Source organism: Typopeltis vanoorti, chromosome 16, assembly GCF_054136105.1.
Source record: "Typopeltis vanoorti isolate ZY-2024b chromosome 16, IOZ_Tvanoo_1.0, whole genome shotgun sequence".
Lineage (NCBI taxonomy): Eukaryota > Metazoa > Arthropoda > Arachnida > Uropygi > Thelyphonidae > Typopeltis > Typopeltis vanoorti.
Window position 1 is genome coordinate 431,605 of NC_143564.1, and position 15,215 is coordinate 446,819.

General features: G+C 35.4%; 1 protein-coding gene across 4 annotated transcripts in view; it reads right to left on the reverse strand.

Moving 5' to 3' along the window:
* LOC150097824 (USP6 N-terminal-like protein) overlaps positions 1-15,215 on the reverse strand; it is a 475,396-nt gene that overhangs the window by 273,371 nt on the left and 186,810 nt on the right. For all 4 annotated transcript variants that reach the window (XM_090406042.1, XM_090406041.1, XM_090406038.1 and 1 more), the window contains one exon: positions 13,414-13,521. In XM_090406042.1, the coding sequence (XP_090262168.1) occupies positions 13,414-13,521 (108 nt within the window). The remainder of the gene's footprint in view (positions 1-13,413; positions 13,522-15,215) is intronic.

Genomic DNA, 15,215 nt, shown 5'->3' on the forward strand with positions numbered 1-15,215 from the left:
GAGGAGGTAGAGGATACTTGGGAGAGTGGATGAAGACTGCCAGCTTCAGCTGAAGTTTGAATGCAGTGCAGAGACTGTACTTTTTTAGAATTCTGGTTATATTTTCTGACGTGTCCCGAATATAAGGAACAATGATGGCATTACTAGTCAGCATGTTGAGAGTGATATGAGCAGATGGGAGGAACAATTCATTTAACCATTGGACAAAGTCTAATAAATATAGGAGAGTTCAACAATAAATTCAGTCTGGGTAGAACAGAGGTTGGAGGCTTTGTTAACATGAGTTTTGATAACATCATATTGTTGACAGGGTGGATAATGGAAAAGTTTGTGTATATATCTATCTGAGTTTTCTGTAAACAGAGAAAGAAAGAATGAATGCGATTGGGAAGATGTGTGCTTAAAGTATCTAGAAAAGGCATGCTATTGTTATTGTCTTTTTCTATAGTGAATTGGATTCTGGGGTGCTGTCTATTGAGAGGGAGGAAGAAGGAATCTAATGTATCTTAGCCATGCAGCCAAATAGAGACCATGTTATCAGTTTTAAAAGAGGTAAACCGTGAGTAGACATATCGGTACACAATAAATAACGGAAAAAACTCACGTAGAAAGATTATTTATTAGTATAATTTTTGCCTGTGTGTCACAGGCATCCTCAGTACATTAAGCTCAAATTTGAAATTGGAGTTGTCAGTTAGTGTTTAATTTTGAGCTTAATGTACTGAGGATGCCTGTGACACACAGGCGAAAATTATACTAATAAATAATCTTTCTACGTGAGTTTTTTCCGTTATTTATTGTGTACCATGTTATCAGTGTGCCTTAGCAAGATCGATTTGAGAATTGCAGTATCCAGAGCTATTTGTTGAGGCTTAAGTGCTGTGAAGACATCCTGTTCAAGGTTTAATGGAATATTTACAGCACTAGGAAAGGATTAAAACTGATTTTAATGCTTCCAATATTTCATCTCCATCACTGAGACATCTTCAGGGATTACAAAAAAACTATTGTAAACACTCAAATACAACATAGTATTAAGCGAAACATGTGGATGACTCTAAAGTCCTATCTAGGCGGTGTGCCCTCTATAGGCATTTGTAGATGGCCTAGGATGTAAAGTGGGATCTCTGATAATTAATATTTCCCAAATTTGGAAAGATTTATACAACTGTATTTATTTAAATTCAGTTGATTTCTGAGTGCTACCAGAGATTCTAAAAACAGTCTTTCTCTTTTGAATTTACTATGATGGAGCATGGTGGTTTATTTCTCCAGGAAACCTGTGGGTTGTATCCAAAACATGGTCTGAAAGGCCACACTGACCATAGTTGTGATTGAAGAAGTTTGATTTGTGTTCTTCTAAATGGATAGTGGCTGATCTATATCTGTACAAAGTTTAAGGTGGGACTTAAACATGCTGTGTGGAAGTTGTATGTTTATAAGGACCAGGCTATTTTTTCTGATGTGCCATGGATGTAGGGTGTAGTGATGGCATTTCTGAAATCCTTCTGAAGAAATGGCTGGAGAATGGGGGAGGAACTGATTATTTTTGTAATTCTGTAATCACTGTAACCATTGGAAAGAAAGGTGTTGTGTATGTGTTTGAGTTTGGTTGAAAGGGAGGTTCCACTGGACCAAAGACTGTGCACTCTATTGGTTCAAGTTTTAATAATGCCATACTGTTGGGAGGGGTGGTGGTGGTGGTGGGAGAGATTGTGACTATATCTGCCTGTGTGAGTAGGTTTTCTATATACAGTGAAGGAAAGGTTACCAGTAGGAAGGCGTGTTACAAAGGTGTCTAGGAAGGGTAAACTATTGTTATTTTCCTTTCCATCGTAAACTGGATTCTTGGATGTAAGCTATTGAAGTGACTGAGGAAGGAGTCTAATGTTTTTGATTTTGGTTAATCGTATATCTGGGGGGGACTGTGAAAGATCTGGTTTTTTTTTAATGTCCGGCGGCCAGGAGGATACTTTTTTTAAGTAAGATTTTTAAATTGTCACTTTTTACCAATATTCCCTTAAATGACACCTTAACACTTAAGAAACGTTTTTTCTTCTAATATCTTAGATCTCTTTTCCTTTACCATCAATTCTGGTTATTTTTCTTGGAAGAACAAAATTTACAAACAGACAGAGGGAACCAATATGGGTTTCACCCCCCCCTCACTCCCTTTTACCAATTTTTACATGGAAAATTTGGAAAAACGAGCCATTGACTCAGGCCCTCTCAAACCTTCCATCTAGCTAAGATATGAAGATGATATATTCTCTATTTGGCCTCATGGCCCAGACACATTAGACTCCTTCCTCAGTCACCTCAATAGCCTACATCCAAGTACCCAGTTTATGATGGAAAAGTTAAATAATAGTTTACACTCCCTAGACACCTTAGTAACACACCTTCCTACTGGTAACCTTTCCTTTACTGTATATAGAAAACCTGCTCACAAAGGCAGATACATTCACAAACTCTCCCCCCCCCTCCCAACAGAAATGGCATTTTTAAAACTCTAACCAATAGAGCACACATTCTTTATTCCAGAGGAACCTCCCTTTCAACCGAATTCAACCACATACACGACACCTTTTTTTTCCAATGGTTACAAAGATTACAGAATTACAAAAATAATCAGTTTCTCCTCCATTCTCCTGCCATCTCTTCAGAAGGATTTCATAAATGCCAACACCATACCCTGCATCCGTGGCACATCAGAAAAAATATCCTTAAACATACAACCTCCACACAGCGTGTTTAAGCCCCACCTTAAACTTGCTTCCCTTATCTGTTCTACCAAAGATCAGCTCCCTCCTCCCTCAGTGCCTGGAGTATATAAAGCACCCTGTTCCTGCAAGCTGGTCTTCGGAGAGACAGATAGATCAGTAATCATCTGTTTAGAAGAACACTCATACATCTGGATTGACGACTATGGTCAATCTGGCCTTGCAGACCATGTTTTGGATACAACACACAGAATCTCCTGGAGAAAAACCATCATATTCCACCATAGTTTTTAGAATCTGTGGTGGCACTCAGAAATCAACCGAAATGAAATTAATACAGTTGCATAAAACTTCCCAAAATTTGGGAAATATTAATTATCAGAGATCCCACTTTACATCCTAGGCCACCTATAAATGCCCACAGAGGGAGCACCACCTAGATAGGACTGATCAGAGTCACCCACTTGTTCCACTTAGCATTGTGTTGTATTTGAGTGTGTGTATTACAATACTTTTTTGTAATCCCTGAAGATGTTTCAGTGACTGAGACAAAATAGTGGAAGCATTAAAATCAGTTTTAATCCTTTTCTAGTGCTTTCAGCATTAAACCTCCAACATGACAGCATCCAGATCATGTTTTTCAAAATGGTCTATATAATAATTGGCTAGAGAGGGAAGAAATGAGAGCCCATGGAAGTGCCCTAAATCTGTTAATAAATGGTATCATTCTAAATGAAGTAGACATAATGAATGTTTAAAATAAAAAAGATCAATGATATCAGGGGGGGGATGTTTTTTAACTAAATTTAAAGTGTCAGAATGAGTGATATTGGTAAAAAGAGAGGTGACATCATCAAAGCTTACCACAATATCATTATTATCTAAAATAACAGTTTGGAATAAAGATTTGAAATGAGTGGAATTTTTAATATAAGATGAAGAATGACCTGTAAATGAGTTAAGGATTTATCTGTTTGGCTAACTTAAAAGATAATAACAATATCATGGTAAGCTTGATATCAGAAACTAATTCTCAGGCCTAACAGTTAAGGCTAGCAACAGCACCCATAGAGTGCATCCCTCATAGGACTTTAGGCTTTCAGTATAATCTTTTCCACTTATTGTTTTGTGCAATTTTGCATGTGTTTTTATGATTTTAATATTCAAAAGTGTAGAAAGGCTTATGTGTTCGTCATTCATGTTGTTAAATTTTGATAGTATATAGCAGAACACAAAATTAGCAAAAGTACTGCACAGAAGCTTTTACAAGTCAGAGAGATTGTTCTTAGAAGTAACAGAAGCCCTGAAACATACTCCAAATCTCAACGAATATGGCTGTATAAATTTGCCTAAGATTTGGGATCATCTTAAGAGATAACTAGTACCTGCTTTCACTCTTTTTTTTTTTTCAGGACTTTAGTCTTAGTGTTATTGCTACAATACAGGTATCCCTTGATATATGCAGTTTTGATTAGTGCGCAAAAAATTATTGTGACCATAAACTTGATATATGCGGTATCAAATTTGATTAGTGCACCCAAAAAGTTTGAAAATAAGCAAAGCGTTAGACTTTGTCAATGAAACCGATCAGAACATGTGGTACGAGTTGTGCTCCAATGTTAGTAACTCACTCTCGGCTCAGTCTCAGCGCATCAATTTATCAGCAGAGAGTGGCGAGTACAGACGTATATGTGTATGTATTACAGTGTATGTTTATGGCCTATCTGCATATCACATAATTTTCAAATTATATAAAGCATTACCCTTTGTAACTATGGCTTCGAAAAAGAGTAATAAACAAAAATTGATTACTTTGGATACTAAAATTGATATTATTAAAAGGTTTGATAATGGAGATAGCAAAGAACAATCGGAAGAGCTCTAGGCTTTGGTGAATCAACTATACGAGCCATTTTAAATAAAGTGACTGAATACCCGCAAACAAGGCAAAGCGGCATCTGCATCTTTGAGTATGTAGAGTAAAATCATGGAGGAGGAAAAAAAAGCTACCACTCTTCAATTTACATTAGATAAGTTTTTTTATAAAAAATAAATATTTTGATAAGTTTATATGTAACAAATATGTATAGATAAAATATATAAATACATGTCACCTTAAAAAATAAATGATGTTTAAATTTTTATATTTTGCAGGATTCATTATAATTATTCCCATTAATTCTTAACATTGAATAATGCGTTTTTGATATATGTGGTGTCCATCGAGGATTAATTAACCACATATATCAAGGGATACCTGTATATATATATATATATATGGGATTAAAGGCCTCACACCTACTCCCTATATGGGAACAAAAAAGGCATTAGCTGATTTATATATATATATATATATATATATATATATATATATATATATATACATACTAGATAGAGGGAGCCTAATTAGGACTTCAGTCTTGCTGTTGTTGCTACAATTTTGTTAAACTAGTCCCTTTGTTACACCATGTTGTTATAGTCTCACGTACCGTGACAAACTTTGTTTTTGTGCTTTGAAGATGCTGGTTATAACACCAGCAAAATATCAGCAATAAGACAATAAATAATTATTTACTTATAATTCTGTATTCTGATAAATACCGTCAAACTTAATATTGTTTCCCTGACGATGTCTCAGTGACAGATGAAAAATAGGATTAATTAAACATGTGTTTAATTATTTATTCGTGCTGTTTTTATTCCATTAAACCTTATAATGAACATCTACTAATGGGGCACACCACTATTAGAAGTTACAACCTATGTAGCGATCTCCCAGTTATTAAGCTTTGATTTACTTATATACACCTCTGTCCAAAAAGAAACCGAACTTTTCAAAACTAGAAGAAACTAGTGGCACCACCTGTTGTATCTTTTTGTTGTTGAAAGCAGCAACCTTCATTAGTGTTGTGTGTCAACTGTTTATGACATTTGTTTCATTAGAAGCCGAGTTATAGTGCCAAGAGTGACAGTGTGTTTTGACGAACGGTCAGAAAATGAATTTCAAACCGAGAGCTGCGACTGACTTTTGTGTGAAACTCAGTAAATGTTTTACCAAAATGCATCAAATGCTTCAAAAAGCATACAGTGATGAATGCTTATTCCATACGTAAGTTTACGAGTGGTTTAAGTAATTTCAAAGTGGTCATGAGACGTTTGAGGACGACAAAAATCTGGGCCTTTGCTCAGTCCAAAAACTGGACTGAGCAAAGTTAACATCCAAAAAGTGCACGATTTCATCAAAGAAAACCCAAAATCGCCCATGAGATTGAGTGAAGATGAATTGGGATTCCAAAATCAACTGTGCACAACATTTTGACAGAGAGTTTGGACCTTTGTAAATTGAATTCGCGATTTGTTCCCCACAAGTTGACCCACGACCAAAAAATGTACCAAATTGAACACTGCAAGGACCTCATTAAAACTACTTGTAAGGATCAAACTTCCTTGAAATGATCATTACTGGTGATGAAACATGGTGTTTTGAGTATGAGCACAAAACAAAGTGCCAGAGTGCTGAGTGGAGATCACCAGAAGAGGGGGCATCCGAAAAAAAGGTCGCTTGGAGAAGTCAAAAGTAAAGACACAATGCTCATTTGTTTCTACGATTCCAAGGGCATTATCCACAAAGAATTTGTTCCGCCTGAACAAAAGTTCAATGGTGAGTTTTATCTTGAAATTTTGAAGCGATTGATAGCAAAACTCGTCATGTACAGCATGAATATCATGATGCAGGCGGCTGGTCACTTTTGCACGATAATCACTATGTCATTGTTCAAACATTGTGAGACAGTTTTTGAGCAAAAACCAAGTTTGTGTGTTGGATCACTAGCCGTATTCACCTGATTTAGCACCATGTGACTTCTTTCTCTTCCCCCCGACTTCATTTGCTGATGAAAGGAAAGCGATACGACACCACTGAAAACGTTCAAGCGACAGTAACCACGACTCTCAACAGTATCCCAAAAACCGATATAAAAAACTCATTTAACGAATTAATCGACCGTGCCAAACACTGTATCAAAGCTAAGGGAGAGTACATTGATTGAAATAAATGATTTGAATAATTATAATTGGCCTGCGTTTTATTTCCTATCAAAAGTAAGTTCAGTTTCTTTTTGGACAGAGGGTGTGTGTGTGTGTGTGTGTGTGTGTGTGTGTGTGTGTGCGCGCGCGTAAGTATTCTTCTTCAAATCTCAAAAAAATACACTCTTGAGATCATCCAAGTCTGTGCACCAACAATAATTCATATACTGATGAAGAAATTGAAGCCTTCAATAATGATATATCCCAACTTTACAATAAAGGAAAACATCATTTCAGAATTGTAATGAGAGGCTTTAATGCTAGAAATGGCACACAACAATCAGATGAAAGCTCAATGAGAAATTTTGGATATGGCATGAGAGATGATAGAGGAGCAAGGTTAATATAATTTGCAGAAAAAGCAAACCTCCACATCATGAATTCTTTTTTCAAGAAAAAAACACGACATGGAAAAGTCCAAATGGCAAAATTAGTGAAATTGACTTTATCCTCAGCAATAAGAAAAACATCTTTCAAGAATGCTCTGTTATAACACCTTCAACATTGGAAGTGGCCATTGTAAGGTACGCAGTAAGATTCAAATAAACTGCCAAAGAGAAAGAAGAAAAATGTTTTAAAGATTGAAGCAAAACATAGATGTACACAAACTCAACATTAAAAAAGATATATTCTAACATGAACTAAACAACAGATTTAAAAATCTTATTATAGATGACAATGCTGATCAATTAGAAAGTAATGACATTACCCAAAACCTTTTACAATGCTCACTTGAAATAGTAGGTACCAAAGAACAGAAACAAGACAAAATTTCTGAAAAAACAAAAGAGCTTATGAAGAAACAAAAAGAAATGAAACAATCAAATAACCAACAGAATAAAATTGAATACACTGAATTGTGCAAAATGATCAGAAAACGTATCACAGAAGAATTACGATAATTCAATTGTATATTCATACAACAAACAACTGAAAACAACCGTAGTCTCAAAAAAGCCAAACAGCTATTGATGAACAGCAATAAACAGATGGCTGCAGCCAAACTACAAGATGGAACCATAACCAGAGATAGATATGCTATAGCAAAAAGAATTGAAGAATTTTACTCAGTATTATATCAGGATGATGAATTAAATGAAGAAGACAACTACAAAATAGCTGAAGTACCACAGATGCCACCAGAAGAAGTTAGGTGGAGCATCCAAAGCTTGCAAAATGCAAAAGCTGCAGTTGAGGATGGAGTTATAGCTGAACTTCTAAAGTAGGTGGAGAAATGATCTACAAACTCTTAGCAAAACTATTTACTTTATGCCTGGAGAAAAATGATGTACCAAGAACATGGAAGAAGGCCATCCTAATTCTGCTACATAAAAAAGGTGATGTAGAAGACTTGACTAACTACCGACCCATCAGTCTACTATCAGTGGTTTACAAAGTGTTTACAAAAGTCTTAGCTCATAGGCTTTGTACGACTGGACCTAGCACAATCAAAAGAATAGGCAGGTTTCAAAGTGGCTTTAGTACAATGGACCATATTCAAGTTGTACAACAGATCATTGAACGGTGTAATGAATATCAGTTACCATTATGTCTTGGTTTTACTGATTATGATAAAGCCTTTGACTGAGTAAAAACTTGTGCAATACTTAAAGCATTACGAAACAAGTGGAAGAGCCATATGTCAGGACCACCAAATCAGCATACACCAATGTCACAGCAGCAATTCATTTCAATGGAAACATCTCTAGTGTGGAAATACAGAGAGGTATAAGACGGGGTGACACAATATCTCCATATACTAGGCATGCTGCCAAAATTATTCGCTGCATGCCTAGAAGAAATATTTAAACTTCTTGATTGGGAAAGGAAAGGTCTGAAGATAAATGGAAGATATTTAAGCCATTTACACTTCACAGATGACATAATTATCTTTACTTCAACTGTGCAAGAATTACAGACATGTGTCCATGAACTCCAAATTGCGAGCAAAACAGCTCGCCTAAATATAAACCTAAAGAACACTCAAGTTATGTTCAATAGCTATGTCTAACCAGAAATAATAAAAATCAATAATGATAAAATTAAACTAGTAGATCATTACGTATACTTAGGAAAACAGATATCAATGGAACAAAATATCATGGACGAAATTAAAAGACACACAATTCTTGGGTGGAAAACATTTGGAAAATTACATTCAATATTCAAAAGCCAACTACCATTATGCCTGAAGAGAAAAGTTTTTTAACCAATACAATCTTCCTATATTGACATATGGCTGTGAAACATGGACACTAAATGCAAAGAAAGTTCAAAAATTAAGAACAACATAACTGAGTATGGAAAAAAGTAGGCTTGGTATCACAAGACTGAATAACAAAAGGATTACGTGGATAAGAAATCAAACCAAAGTCTCTGACATCATAGGAAGAGTGAAACATCTGAAGTGGCAATGAGTTGGGAATATTGTTCGAAGACAAGATCAATGATGGACAAAAGAAGTACTGGATCGGATTTCGTGAGAGGAAAAACAACCATGATGCCGGCCTAAATCATGGTGGATCGATCATATCATAAGATTTGCAGGAATGACATGGGAAAGGAAAGCCATGGACAGACAGTTTTGGAGTAATCTTGGAAAGGACTTCAATCCAGCAGTGGATCAACAATGACTGATAATAATGATAATGATGTACATGTATGTATATATATATATATATATATAAATAGTTGAAATTAGGATTTACTCGGGATGTATACATTTATAAAAATAAATTTAACTGACTAGAACCCGAGAAAGTATAACAAAAACCTTTAATAAATCACAACTAGTTTCATCGGTGCTCCGACTTCTTCAGGTGAGAAAGAAAAAACATAAGACTTATAAAAATAACAAGGTAAAAAACATGGACTTTCCAGCTTAATAAAAAGAAGTAGAATAGTAACAGTCATATTTGAATAGGTGACCGCGTGCTACCATTGGTATGAATTGAATGTGTGCGAATTTTAGAGCGCCAGTACTGGATTACTGCGCTATGGGAATCAGGCAAATTGTAGCTTAGTTTGTTGTTCAAGTGTGAAGGGTCCAGAACTATTTCTTTTGATTTGAGAATTCTTCTTTCAAATTCATCCTTGCATATATATAAATTAGTAGTGCTTTCCCAATCAACTTGGTGTGGCCGTTCTTCAAGGTTAGAGTTTGCCGAGAAGAGGACATGATTGGAAAGGGCGCTCGCTCCTGTTCTACTGTAAGAGATGTCACGTCTATGTTTCTCAAGACAAAGTGACAGATTTATCTGTCTGGCCAAAATAAGGTCGACCACAGTTGCACAAAACTTTATAAACACCAGGAAAATGCAGTTGGTTGTGTTTTGGTCGGCTCAGAAAAGAACGAAGTTTTGGCAGAGTAGTATAGTCGGTCTTTATGTTGAATTTCTTCAAAATCCTAGATAGTTTTGGGGTAAGAGAGGTGATAAATGATAACTATATATGAGTGATAGGGTTGGAATCATCTTCTTGTCGAGGATGTTGGCGTGGTCTCAAACGTTTAGTGATGTTACGAGACGAATATCCATTATTTAAGAAGGTGTTTTTCAGGAAGTTAAGCTATGTTTGAAGGTCTTCTTCTGTGGAAGTGAGACATCTTGCTTGATGGGCAAGGGTGGAGATGATGCCCAGTTTCTGAGTAGGGGAAGTCATGAGAAGAGCCATGTAAATATCTATCAGTGTGGGTGGTTTTTCGAAAAATTGAAAATTTAAGATAGTCAGGTGATCAACTGATCTTTAGATCCAAGAAGGGGAGTGCCGTTAATCTCTAGTTCTGATGTTGACTATTTAAATGGTTTAGAAAGTTCTGCAGTTCCTCTAAACTATGTCCCCAGATAAGGAAGACGTCATCAATGTAGCGTAACCACAGTTTAGGTTTTAAAGTAGCTGAAGAAATAGCTTTCTCTTCAAAATCTTCTAGAAAAATGTTAGCTAAGACTGGGGATAGAGGGCTGCCCATAGCTAACCCACTAGTTTGTTTGTATATTTTATCTTCATAGCAGAAACAGCCGGAATTGATGCAGTGAGTTAGAAGAGCAAACATTTTTTTTAGAAACCTTGTCCTTAAGAAGAGTCAGAACTTCATCTGTAGGTATATTTGTAAACAGAGACACGATGTCAAAACTCAGCATTCTGCCAGAGTCTATAAGATTCAAATTTTTTATTTTTGATTTGAAAAAATGTTTGCTCTTCTAACTCAATGCATCAATTCCGGCTATTTCTGCTATGAAGATAAAATATACAAACAAACTAGCGGGTTAACTATCGGCAGCCCTCTATCCCCAGTCTTAGCTAACATTTTTCTAGAAGATTTTGAAGAGAAAGCTACTTCTTCAGCTACTTTAAAACCTAAACCGTGATTATGCTACATTGATGATGTCTTCCTTATCTGGTGACATAGTTTAGAGGAACTGCAAAACTTCCTAAACCATTTAAATAATCAACATCAGAACATTAAATTCACATCAGAACTAGAGATTAACGGCATTCTCCCCTTCTTGGATCTAAAGATCGACAGATTATCTGACTGTCTTAAATTTTTAATTTTTCGAAAAACCACCCACACTGATAGATATTTACATGGCTCTTCTCATCACCTCCCTCCTCAGAAACTGGGCATTATCTCCACCCTTTCCCATCTAGCAAGATGTCTCACTTCCACAGAAGACGACCTTCAAACATAGCTTAACTTCCTGAAAAACACCTTCTTAAATAATGGATATTCGTCTCGTAACATCACTAAACGTTTGAGACCACGCCATCATCCTCGACAAGAAGATGATTCCAACCCTATCACTCATATACAGTTACCATTTATTAGCTCTCTTACCTCAAAACTATCTAGGATTTTGAAGAAATTCAACATAAAGACCGACTATACAACTCTGCCAAAACTTCGTTCTTTTCTGAGCCGACCAAAACACAACCAACTGCATTTTCCTGGTGTTTATAAAGTTTTGTGCGACTGCGGTAGACCTTATTTTGGCCAGACAGATAAATCTGTTTCACTTCGTCTTGAGAAACATAGATGTGACATCTCTTACAGTAGAACACGAGAGAGCGCCCTTTCCAATCATGTCCTCTTCTCGGCAAACTCTAACCTTGAAGAACGGCCACACCAAGTTGATTGGGAAAGCACTACTAATTTATATATATGCAAGGATGAATTTGAAAGAAGAATTCTCGAATCAAAAGAAATAGTTCTGGACCCTTCACACTTGAACAACAATCTAAGCTACAATTTGCCTGACTCCCATAGCGCAGTAATCCAGTACTGGCACTCTAAAATTAGCTGTTGCACACATTCAACTCATACCAATGGTAGCACACGGTCACCTATTCAAATATGACTGTTACTATTCTATTTCTTTTTATTAAACTGGAAAGTCCATGTTTTTTACCTTGTTAATTTTATAAGTCTTATGTTTTTTCTTTCTCACCTGAAGAAGTCGGAGCACCGATGAAACTATTCGTGATTTATTAAAGGTTTTTGTTATACTTTCTCGGGTTCTAGTCAGTTAAATTTATTTATATATATATATATATATATATATATATATATATATAATACTTTTATGTGAATCTCATTCTCATCTATGAAAGCTTGTAAACCTATTATACATTAGTATGGATGAGTAAAGAGATAATCAATTAATTTTCAAAATAACAGTTAATTAAATAATCTAGAAACTAAACATGAACTTTTTTCAAGTCACTTCATGCCTCTAATGCACTAGGTGGTGGTCTCACAGAAGGTAATGAATTTTTCTATATTAATGATGGGGATTCAAATCCACAGCATGGCTAGAGAGTAACTACACTGCTCACACACTCAACCAGCTATTTATACACCACAAAATCAAACAAGAAAATTAGAGAGGTTGATAAAGAACTATTATTATTATTACCCCAAGATCTCATGGAGTCAAAGACTCATCTGGGAACTTCTAACCAGTAAGAGCTAAGATAATCAAATTTGGTATTCAGAGCCTTCTTACTTATTGAAAGCTTGTAAACTAAGGTGGGCTAATAGGCTTTAAAACAACACAATCATGCTTAATGCCTAATCTACAGATGGCAGGAATCCTAAGCAATAACTAAGGACCTGCAAAAAAAACTTCCAAAAATTATTTTTCCAGAAAATTTTATCTAGTGTTTGAAAAACAGTGGTAATACTGGTTGGGTTGGTTGCTGGTAACATATGTTAATGAAGATATAATTTTCAACCTGGATCTCCAAAGTCCATTTTTGTCATTATTTGTGATTATGCTACATTTTTCACTCTACAAATATTACATCAATAGCATAATACTGGATTTAGAGAATCCTGTAGTGAGCAGGAATGCAAGATTGTGAGAACACATACTATATAACTAACAAAACAGTGATGCATCCTAGATTTTAGAAACTTCAGTTTTATTTAAACCTGCATTTGTCAGTTTGATTTTCCAAACCAGAAAATCAAATAATTAATAAGTTCTGAAAAACTATGGAAGGGAGGTAAAAACACTTTAAGTTACAGTGTCTTGTTTTAACTAGTGCTTACATGCACAATGCTAGAATATCACAGTTTCAAGAGGACAAAGTGAACACAAACCTTGTACTTGCCTTCTTGCTCCTGCTTAACCTGTGGCACCTCTAATAGCCTGCACCAAACTTCCCCTCTAACTGCATTAGGAATGCCTTTATATATTCTTCTTCTAAGCTATATGCATGAAATATGTAACAACCATGTATAATTTATTTTTGCATGTATGTGTGGATGGTATAAATATAAATACAAAAATAAATATATCTCCAGGGAAATACTTGACATATCAAGTTCTGTTACAGATAAATAACTTGCTTCTCCAAGCCTTTGATAAATAAATAATTACAAATAACAAAATAACTTTAGTGAAACTTTTTACTTAATTTCACTCTAGTATCTAAAGGATCTTCAGTAAAACTTAAAAATTAAATAAGTAGAAGAGAAAACTGGAAAAATACTAGATGCTCGCACAGTCCAAAATACAATAAGCTCCTAACTGTATAAATTTAAATAAGAGATAAATCATTAATTCTAAAAAAAAAGTAATGACTATTTTTAGAGTAATTTCTAAAAACCAAAAAGGCACTTGCTAATATGGCAAAAAAATAATAATAATAAATAAAGAAATAAACCATGAAGGCCAACAGATCTAAGCAATTGGTTATTCCTTCTGAAACACCTTTAACACAAGAATGGTAACACGATGGACCACTTCTTGGAAGGCAAGTGACAAGGAAACTATAGCTATTAATGACTGCTAACATAAGACACTGAAGCATTAGTATGGAAGATGGACTTTATTTCTTGAAGCAGCAATGGAGCACAAAGAGACTTCAGTGGAGCAGAAAGAGTGAGTTCAACGTACAAGGCAAGTGTTAATGGTGGAAGATTTTTGATAAGGATGATGATGAAGTGGAAGAACATGAATGTAAAGTCCACTGTGTACTTTCTAAAAACAAAAAAATGAAGGCTACCAGCTGGATGATGCAGAAGAGGAGACCTAAAATGGCAATCCGATAATGTTCTTCTTGTACTACAAAAGTGAACTAGATACAATGGTGGATACTGCTAATATTCATGGCAAAATCTCGAAGATATGAAAATCATGAAAATGAGGTTGAAGAGCTGGATAAGAATTTATCAATAGGGATAAATGGAACATAAGTCTATTTGCTAAAGGAATGTTCAGCTGAATTGGCTAGGCCTTTCACATGTTTATATAACTTAAGTCTCAGCTCAGGAATGATAACACAGGAATGGAAGGAATGTATGATAGTTCCATTGTACAAGGGCAGTGCAAAAACTGATGTGTCTAACTATTTACCTATCAGTATCTCTGGTGTGGTAATGAAGATTTTAGAGAAGTTGCTAATAACTCACATACAGAAATGGGTAGACAAACAAGCTATACTCTGCAAAGAGCAGAATGGGTTTAATAAAGGAAGGTCATGTTTTAGCAATTTGCTCATATTTTAAAACAATGTTATGGAAGAGTTGGATAAAGGGAATGGATACACTATGATAACATTGGATTTTTCTAAGGCATTTGATAGGATACCACACGAAAGGCTGTTGCATAAACTGGAGAATATGAGATTGGAATATAAACTCCTGACTTGGATCAGGGGATAGATCACAGACAGATACCAGAAAGTGGTATACAGTGGGTGTGAATCTGTCAGATTAAAGTTGTTAGTGGTGTACCTCAGGGTTCAGTCCCTGGGTCATTATTGTTCACTCTACAGATTAATCACATCACGTAAGGTCTAACATCAGATTATTATTATTACATCTAAAAGAAGTCCAAAAACTCACTCAGGGAGGGCACCTATTCTACAACTCTCTGCCTCTACCAGCTATAGCAAACC